General features: G+C 40.2%; 1 protein-coding gene and 1 long non-coding RNA gene across 4 annotated transcripts; one reads left to right on the forward strand and one right to left on the reverse strand.

The window, feature by feature from the left end:
• Window positions 1-815: 815 nt before the first annotated feature.
• LOC135678177 (uncharacterized) lies at window positions 816-6,933 on the forward strand. Of its 3 annotated transcripts, none has more exons than XR_010514831.1 (5): window positions 816-1,769; window positions 1,869-2,702; window positions 2,953-3,337; window positions 3,433-6,425; window positions 6,525-6,933. It is a non-coding gene; the product is annotated as an uncharacterized LOC135678177 (long non-coding RNA). The 3 variants fall into 3 exon arrangements; XR_010514832.1 differs by having other exon boundaries at window positions 820-1,769; window positions 3,433-3,526; window positions 6,208-6,933; XR_010514830.1 differs by having other exon boundaries at window positions 819-1,769; window positions 3,433-6,933.
• Window positions 6,934-8,246: 1,313 nt separating this feature from the next.
• On the reverse strand, window positions 8,247-9,189 carry LOC135678178 (CRIB domain-containing protein RIC4-like). The gene is made up of 2 exons (XM_065190673.1): window positions 8,852-9,189; window positions 8,247-8,766 (listed from the first exon to the last, which is right to left on the reverse strand). Exons 1-2 carry the CDS (start codon window positions 8,997-8,999, stop codon window positions 8,429-8,431), a joined length of 486 nt encoding a protein of 161 aa, XP_065046745.1. The 5' UTR covers window positions 9,000-9,189; the 3' UTR covers window positions 8,247-8,428.

A 9,189-nucleotide genomic window follows, 5' to 3' on the forward strand; every position in this document is an offset into this window, starting at 1 on the left:
CACCATTAGAAACTATTCCACTTGAACAATACATTGGAATTATTAATCTTAGTAATTCCTTTAAATGAGGTCCAAAAAAATGAGATAAGATAAACAACAGTAATAAATTGTAATATCTCAATTATTTAGAATTCACCATATGCATCTTTTCTTCTTGATGATAAGCTTTCTACATGGGGTGATTCCCACAGAGTTACCTGTGTCTTCATCTTGACTGTTTTGACATGAGAAACAAAGGAAAAGATCCAATTTACCTTCTTCCTTGTGATGACCAGTACAATCAAAAGGGTGGCATCTTATGATGCAAACAGAGGCAAAAAGAAAATATGCCAATCTGCTCCCATCATTCATCCAAAAGATATGCTTCTTCTTTCTTTGCAAGCATATCAAATATGGAGCAGAACTTTAGTTATACAGAACAAAGGAACAAATCTTTGCCAAGATTAGTTGGTATTGGATCTTGGAATCTTGGGAGAGGGAAGGCATGGACCTTGGTGTTTGACCATTGGCCAACTCTTCCAATGAGGAGAATTGACCTGCTTCAATATTTAAGACATCAGCAGTGGGAACTCTTTATCTCCTCTCAGGTTTTTAAGCTAAGCATCAGGAAGCTGATGAAAGGATATTGGCACAATCTGAATTGTTGCATGGCACAATCTGAACTCTTTATCTCCCCTCTTTTCTAATGATTGTTGCATGAGCCTTCGCCTATATACTGACATATCTGCCTGCCTCCCTGCATTGTTCATACTCTTGTTGGTAGGTGCTTGATGAGGTGAACAGGAAAAGTATTCGTGAGGGTGATTACTAATTACTCGAACCTTTCCCTTCGATTCTATTGCTCGTTTTGGAATCCATGCGAAGCCAAATCAGTCTCCTGATGCTGCAGCTCTCTGCAAGTCCTGATTGCTCTGCGATTCCCTCCTAGCGATTTGAGTTCGTTCTTCTTGTTGCTTTGGAGTCCACATGCACGTCATCTATCCATCTGTTCGTGGATACTACAGCTACTGTTTGATTCCCTGCACGCACTTTGAGCTGTTTTGCGGGCTCAGATTTCTTGAAGCTATTGTTGGATCCTGTGTTGCTGTTGGTTCCTGTTCCTGGATATGATGTTGACTGCTAAGATTGTTGTCATCTTTGCGTGTGTTATTTATCTTCCTTTTTTTGTCGTCCTTCTACTGAATGAGCTTCTGGTGATTTATCTCATCTTCACTAAGCTTCTCTCTTCCAAAACTGCGACACCATGTTCCCCGGTTGCCGGTTGCTTTCTCCTTCACTGCTTGGTCAACTCCAAGCTACGTTGCGTGATAGACTGATAACGAAGCAAGCAGGACGGAGCTGATAGAGACAGGAGAGGGAGGAAAAGGAAGCAGTAAGAAGGATTACCTAAAGGAGAAAGAGAAAGTAGCATACAAGAGACGAAGAAGCTTTCGGAAAGGCTGCTTTCATGGACCGCGACGCCGAAAAGGCTGCTTTCGGAAAGCCCGGTCGAGCAGCAGTGACCTCGGACGCCACTCCGGCGATTCTGGGCCATCAAATAAGTGGAACTACCAACCTACTGTGTCCACGATGGCGGTGTCTCCACCGAAGACGGCCCGAGCCCCGGCGAAAGGCAGCCACAGAGTCTCGTGCTTGGTCGACGGGTGCACGGCAGATCTCAGCGAGGGCAGGGAGTATCACCGGCGTCACAAGGTCTGCGAGCTGCACTTCAAGACGCCGGTGTTGATGGTCCACCGGCAACAGCAGCGCTTCGGCCAGCAATGTAGCAAGTAATAGAACAACAGGGAATTTTTGTGGGGATTTAATTCTGACAGTCTCTGCTTCTCTGTTCATCAAAAGTTCAGCATTCTTCTCTTTTGTCTCAGCAGATTTCAATTGGTAGAAGAATTTGATGAGGTAAAGAGAAGCTGTAGGAGACGACTTGAAGAGCATAACAAGCGTCGAAGGAAACCTCAGCCATGTTCTATAAATCCAGGGAATTTGTTTCCAGATCATCAAGGTTTGCTCTTTGTCGAAACAACCTTTGGCGTAAGAAATCTCTCACTAGCCCACAATATGCATGAAACTTTCCATCTACTGCGAGACTGCCATCGGCAGCAAAGACCCCCCAGATTTGTGCAGGTCAGCTGAATCTTAGCACAATCACTCACTCCTGTGGGCCGCAGCAGTGAGATGCTCAATGATGGAATAAAGCCATTAAAGCAATCCTTTGACTCCTACCGTGCTCTCTCTCTCTCTTCTGTCATCTTCAACCCAGACCTCGAACACCAGCCCGAGTCATACGGTGCCACCAGCTGATGGAATCCCGGCGGCGGCTCAGCCTTTTGTTTCAGCTTTGCAATACGGCGGTCTCTCCCACAGGCATCAAGCAACGCAACACCAACTGCTCTTCCAAGTGCAGGGACGGAGGACAGCAATCTGCGGACTATTTTGGTGTCTGGTCGTGCTGATGATTCTGAGATTGATTCCCAGAACATATTCCATGTTGCAGGTGAAGGTTTCTCGGAGGAGACCAGCCGAAATCTTGGCCTTGATGATTGGCTACTGTTGATCACAATGGAGTCATGTTCCTTATTATCATTTATGATTCGGGTCCACGTCCGCCGTAATCTTGACCCAAGTCAAGTCAAACTCAAGTCAGATTGTAATGATGCAATCCGTCTACTGGATCACCAATCAAGATGGTTACCATCAAATCAACGGTGGTATCCTTGTCTCAATTGAAGGGGTTTATTGGAATGTGCAATATTAATCCTTTATGCATATATAATTACTCGAAATGTCCAATGAAATATCTAATATAGCGTTTCAACCAAAAGTCAAACATTATTAGCAACGTTGGAAGGGAAATATATATGTGTTTTATAATTATATTTATATTGATAAATACGGAAATTGTTGACTATGTAATCAATTTTGACTTGTAACTCCCCACGTCTGTATTTAGCGCAGGCGACAGGATTCGGGTTCGTAGTATCCGTTCGCTTCAAACTCCGTTCGGCTGCGTGTTGGGCGCCGCCCTCGAAACGGAGAAGAAAACCGCCGCAAAGATCGCTCAATTCCTTAACGAACCCTTGAATCCCTTTAAATTCGAAAAAGGAAGCGAATCGTAATCGAGATTCCTTCCGTTTAATCGTCGGAAATCACGAATATGATGATCTTGGAAGCGACGGTGGCGGAGGAAGAAGAGGATGCGAGGCCGATGTTGGAGCGGCGGGGAGAGCCCTTGATGGGGAGCGTCGGAGGGGATGTGCATTTGATTCCGCCATCCAACTTCGGGGTTCCCTATTTCGGACAATTTTCCCTTCTTGGAGTCCCTCAACTTGCGATCCATCGTGTGAGGCTTCCGTTCTTTTTCTTCTTCTAATCTTGAGAGTTTATTGATCTCGGGAAAGACGATAATATTGTTTGACGGATGTGGATCTTGGACAGGTACTTGTGCCCGGAGCCGTACCCGGCGGCTAATGCTGAGTTCGTGAGGTCTTAGGGGATTCGGCTTTTCCAGTTCGGGATCGAAGGGAGCAGGGTAATTTTCTTCTTCCGTCTTGTGAGACATCCATTCGTGAATTGTATTTGATCTTATGGTTTACATGAGGTATCGCCATTGTTTTCCTTTTGCTTTACCTGATGAAAGGTATTGATGTGGAATCCCCATTTGGGTTTTATCGATAGGTTAGACAATTGGTGTCAAAAGTAAAAAAGCAGCTTTTCTTGTTGGTGGATTTTGATTGGTTTTTGCTCGTTATTATTGGAAATCAATAACAAGTTATATCAATACCAGTTTGATTCAAGAAAAATAAGTTCTAACCTAATCTTGTTTTATTGAATTTGTTTTTTAGTTAAGAAATGTAAATCACATATATAAAAGGGAGGGATAGAATTGTTTCCTTATAGGTTTAATACAAATGATTGGTATTAGGATATATACATATTATCAATACATAGTGCAACCAAAAGCATGATTAATTTCATGTGCAGCCATTTATCAACACGAGAAGATAAACACTCTTGGATTTCAAATAGAAGATAAACACTCTACTATTTTATTTTTTATTAATTGAGGAAAAAATGTTCAATTTATGTTTACGTTAAAAGTTTATGTTAGAAGTTTCTAGTTTATCAATACGGAAAAAGGAATTTAAGGGTGGTATATGGCTGTTCCCATGAGCCAGTTGATGGAATGTTGTTCTGGTAAAAAGGAAAGGAATAGTTAAGGAGTAGCTTATGTGACACGCTGTGATATTATGTTTTTTCAAGACGTATACTGTCATCTTAGTGTCACATCATCGCATAGGCAAGTGGTGATCTTCCTGATCTTCATTTTCAGGTAGCACACGGCAGATGTAAGTTAATGGATGATAGAATGTCATGGATCAATTGCAACTTAGGTGTTTTCAGACAGCTACCATGTTCCTTTAATAGTCTCATTATAGTCTTCAAGACATCTCATCATGTAGCTACCTAGGGATATGGATTTCTAAGGTCATTCTTTGTCATTTCATTTTCCATTCAATTTTGTCTAACTCAGAGTCTTAAAAGTTTAATATGATTTATGCTTCTTTTATTTATTATGTTTACCATTTACCCACGTGCTTCGATTTTTTATGGTTTCTTTTAGGCTTCATTAATGTAAATATATATTTTTAGATTTATGGGAACAGAGTGATTATGCTAGAGATTGGGGTCTGTGATGCATCCCGCTGATACGGACTTCTCATAAGTACTTTCAAAATAACATGAAGATTACAGTAAACGTGAAAGTGAATCGACAAAATTGTTGAATTTGACTTCTTATAACTAACGGTTGTTGGTTTTATTTGCTCTTGGATTGTTTCAATTGGTTACTGAATTTGAATTGCATTTTAGTCATGTAGATAAAGGGAATCATCACGATCTGTTTGTCAATATTGCAAATGTTTTAGTAGAATTAAGATGCAAGGGTACTTCTGGCTTAGGAGGTTTAAAATATCTTATATTCTTAATACGCCTGCATTTAGTTACATTTACTGCAAGGCTCTTTCATGTTTATTTTCCAATGTGTTCTTTAATCTATGATTTTTCTTAATGATTTTGGTTAATAGTGGTGTCAAAATTACTGAGATAAACAATTTTAGTACCAAGGCATCTGTCTTCTTTTAAATCTTCGCAAGGTAAACTTCTTTTAAATTTTGATCTACTGTTGATATGATTGCTATCCTACTTCATAATATCCATAATCCCATGATATACCTTACAAGTTTCTTTTTTCCCTCTTTCTCCATTTCTTACTTCTTTTTTTCTTTTCCTTTAGAACTATTTTTTATCGTGATATTCCCTATTGTGATTGTGCTTCTAGATCATCACATAAAAGTGCCAGCATGGTGGGAAACTCTGAATGGAAGCTATATGAAATTTGGGAGAAATACTCAAAAGTTGGGTTCCATTATTGAACCATTAGAACCTGAACTTTATATTAGGACTCGTTTGTGCTCTACTTGGAATACACCCATCAAAACCCACACAAAATAAACACTTCCATGTCAGGGGCATTTTGCTCACTTCATCAATATTGACAATTTAACCAGCACCTAACCTGACAATCTGAGTTAAGTGCGACACTAATATATGGTAGCGAATGGCCAGGGAAAAATTTTGAAGGTATCTTTTAATGACATGGAAATGCAGGATATTTGAATCTTCGAAGGAATAAATCACATTTTCATATATTTGCAGTGTCACGTTGGAAGTTTACCATTTTGTTTTATGTACATATTCCTGCATATTAGGTTCTCCACCATGTTCACTGATAGAATCTCTGTCAGCCAGTGGATCAAAAGATGTAAAGATATGATAGGCCAATGTGGTAAATTACAAAAGACCAAGATGTTAAGATATAATAGACCAATGAACTCTGGTCTGTGATCTGTTGTTACAGAGTTCAACAATTGATGTGCTATTCCCTGTATATGGCCGCAATCATATGACATAAGTGTCTCTACATGCAACCAACTTCATAACTATTTCGATAGGTATTTTTCATTTAGGCTTTTGCAAACATTGCATTACCATGAAAATCCAATGAATCATCATTCTAAAAGCTCATTTTGCTTATAGCTTTATGAAAGTCTGCATTGATGCATTATCTTGTAGAAGTTGTGAAGTAATCCATGTTTCTTTTTGACTTCATTACACTTTATTTTTATAAGCTTGTCGTGTCCTGCAATGCAGGAGGCATTTGCAACTATATCTAACCATACCATCATGGAGACTCTTGGAGTCCTACTTGGTACTTGTATTAACATTTTGTTTAGTTCAGCTTACGATCAGCTATCCCTACTTGTCGTTTGTTCCTCAGTCAAAACTATATGGTGCATGCTTAGCTCATTTGTTCTGTTGTTTCGGATGTAAGGAACCATCCGATTTTAATTCACTGCAAACGGGGAAAGGTATGAAATTTAGGTCAGATCAAGTTACTTTATCTCACATATTTATGTAAGGATCTCTAAAACTCACTTATATTTACCCATCAATGTCCTTTCTTGCAGCACCGTACTGGTTGTCTTGTTGGCTGTTTCAGAAAATTACAAAATTGGTGCTTATCCTCTGTGCATGAAGAATACATAAAATTTGCATCGGTCAAGGCACGGCCGTCGGACATGAAATTTATTGAGATGTTTGATGTTTCGTGTATGATGCAATGTGTTCTTCATATCTTGTACCAGTACCATGGCTGTGGCAACCACACTCGGTGCCTTGCTTATCACAAGACATCATAATTGCCCATTCGGCTTCTCTGATTTTGCATGGGCAAGGAGAAGCATCTAACAAGATTCTCCATGCACTTGCTGCTCTTAGTTCTCTCATTATCTTTTCTGTACATCATTCTAGTTAGAAAATTATCATACTTTAAAGAGAAGTCTTTTGGGTGTAAGAACTGCATCTCTTGATGAACATATTGATCAGATATAGATTTTTTTTTTTCTAGCTTTTATTCCTTGAGAAACTTACAGCATTTAAACGGTTTAAACGCATACTAAGATCACCATGACTAGTAGTTTGGGCTTCTTTTTTGTGTGTGAAAAGCATTTCTCTGAAATTTTTGTGGTAACAACTTGTATGAGCTTGCCTTAGTCTTTTGGCTTTGCAAATTTAGCATGACATATATATAGGCAAAATTTGACCATCATAATTGATATATATAGGAATTGTTCCTCTTAAGGCATTTGTGCTTAAGGGGAACAAATCAGTATTAATATTCCAAGACAAGTATGTATTTGTAGCACAGGTGGTGTGCTTTCTATAATGATAAGAGTGTTATTAAAGGACATAAGTTCATTATTAAGTTAATTAACTATTAATTCTTTAAAAAGAACTTTTCTGTACTTTCTTCAGTTTATTGCATTTTCATTGCTTTTGACTCTACTTTGATTTTAACAACTTTGCTTATCCTATAAAGACTTTATTCAAGAGTTTTATTGAGATTTTTATACTTATGAAAGTGAAATATTTATCCCGTTGTTCCAATAAATTTTTTTTATTTTTAATTTTATAAGAACTTTGTATATGAATCTTGATATTTTTCTTTCATAAGTATAAGGATCCTTAACTTTTAAAAATATAAGGATCGAGATGTTAAAATAAACTAATTGATAATTTATGATTAATCCAATACACACATGAAAGATAAAGAGTTAGTCATGTAATGTTAGCGAATAGAACCTCGAGCTAGGAGTTAAATATCAAATCGAATAAGATAAGTAATCATGAAATAAAATAATATACAATCCTTGATTTCATGGACTCTGATAAATATATGTACTTGGCTTTTATTCTAGTCAAGCATTGTTCCATGAATCTCAATTAAATCTGATCCAAAGAGTGCAGTAAAACTTTGAATCCCCCTACACACACCCCAAGAGTTCTTCTACTTTGGCTGCTCTCCAAGCTCGAACAGCCCTCGGCAGCATCTGAGTCCTTCACTGCTCGTCTTCATTGTCACTTTGTATCACGAGATCCTGATGGCGTGCGTATGGTACTGCTGTCGTTGTCGAGTATTTGGTCTACCCAAAAAGTAGGCCAAAGATAGCCTCTAATTTCTCTTCCCAGATCCAGTAAACACCTAACTCGATCCTCTGTGTCTTAACAACATGATCATGGAGTTCATGATGGGTGTCGATTACTGTATGTGTATGGCCGGTGAGAAGCTTCAGTACAAGACTCGTTAATCATGTGGTGAACTCGATGCCAAGACAAAGAGACAGTACTGGGAAAAGGTTGATCGACTAATATACTAATACCACTCGCTACAAATGCTGTACAAGCAAGTTCACATGCACTCCCCTGCCTTTATCACCATCGCCAATAGATTTAGGTTGCCAAGCCAACAAGGAATCCGATAGGGGAGGAGAAGAGAGCAGCTGCACCTCACTCGATCACTGCATGCATGTGGTCATGCCCTCAGTGGACCATGGGGTGGAGGGGCACCAGCCTGTGCAGCAGCCATGGCCAGCTCGAATGGCTTCAGCGAGAAGGAATTGGGGAGGGAGAGGCAGTCCGGAGCTCGGCCCCAGCTTTTCATGGTGCTGAAGCCATCCCACCCGATGTGAGCCACATGCTGCACATCTGTTGGGAACCCGATCTCCATCTCTACCTCCTCCGCCTCCTCTTCCTCCTCCTTGTCCAGAACAAACAGCTGAGAGAATCGCTTTAAGCTCTTCAGCATCTTCTGAATCCCCGCAGAGATGCTCGGCCGCTTGCCGGTGGCGTGCCTCCCACCTCCTCCTCCACCTTCATCAAGAACAATTGTATTGTAGACAAGGAAACAGACGTAATGATGATGACAAGAAACCCCCCAAAAGGAAGAGAGCGTTACTCGATGCTGCCGTGCCAGCCGGCTCAATCTGTGCTCTCTTGGAATGATGGCCTTCGGTGATGGCGACGCTGGATTGGGAGACGCAGCCGACGGAGAACGGAAACGCGACGAGCCTGTCCATTCTCCGGTCCCTCATTGCCACCCCCATAGAAGCATGAACGAAGGTTTACTGCTCTAGGAGATCAAGCGCGAGCGATAGAAGAAGAAGAAGAAGAAGAAGGAGAGGGGTGGTGAAGTGGATATGTGCTGCTTGTTAGCGTTGGCTTTTCTAGCAAGCATTGATGATTACCCATACAAAAGAAGTAGTGAACCGAGTTTGGTGAGGGAGGGGGAAATGT

This window comes from Musa acuminata, chromosome BXJ1-7 (genome assembly GCF_036884655.1).
Source record: "Musa acuminata AAA Group cultivar baxijiao chromosome BXJ1-7, Cavendish_Baxijiao_AAA, whole genome shotgun sequence".
NCBI classification, from domain to species: Eukaryota; Viridiplantae; Streptophyta; class Magnoliopsida; order Zingiberales; family Musaceae; genus Musa; species Musa acuminata.

Excerpts from the sequence above, each read along its gene's own strand:
- LOC135678178 (XM_065190673.1), bottom strand. The coding sequence starts at position 8,999 with ATGGGGGTGGCAATGAGGGACCGGAGAATGGACAGGCTCGTCGCGTTT. Across the intron at positions 8,767-8,851 it reads GGCTGGCACGGCAGCATCGA|GTGGAGGAGGAGGTGGGAGG; the intron begins GTAACGCTCTCT and ends TTCTTGATGAAG.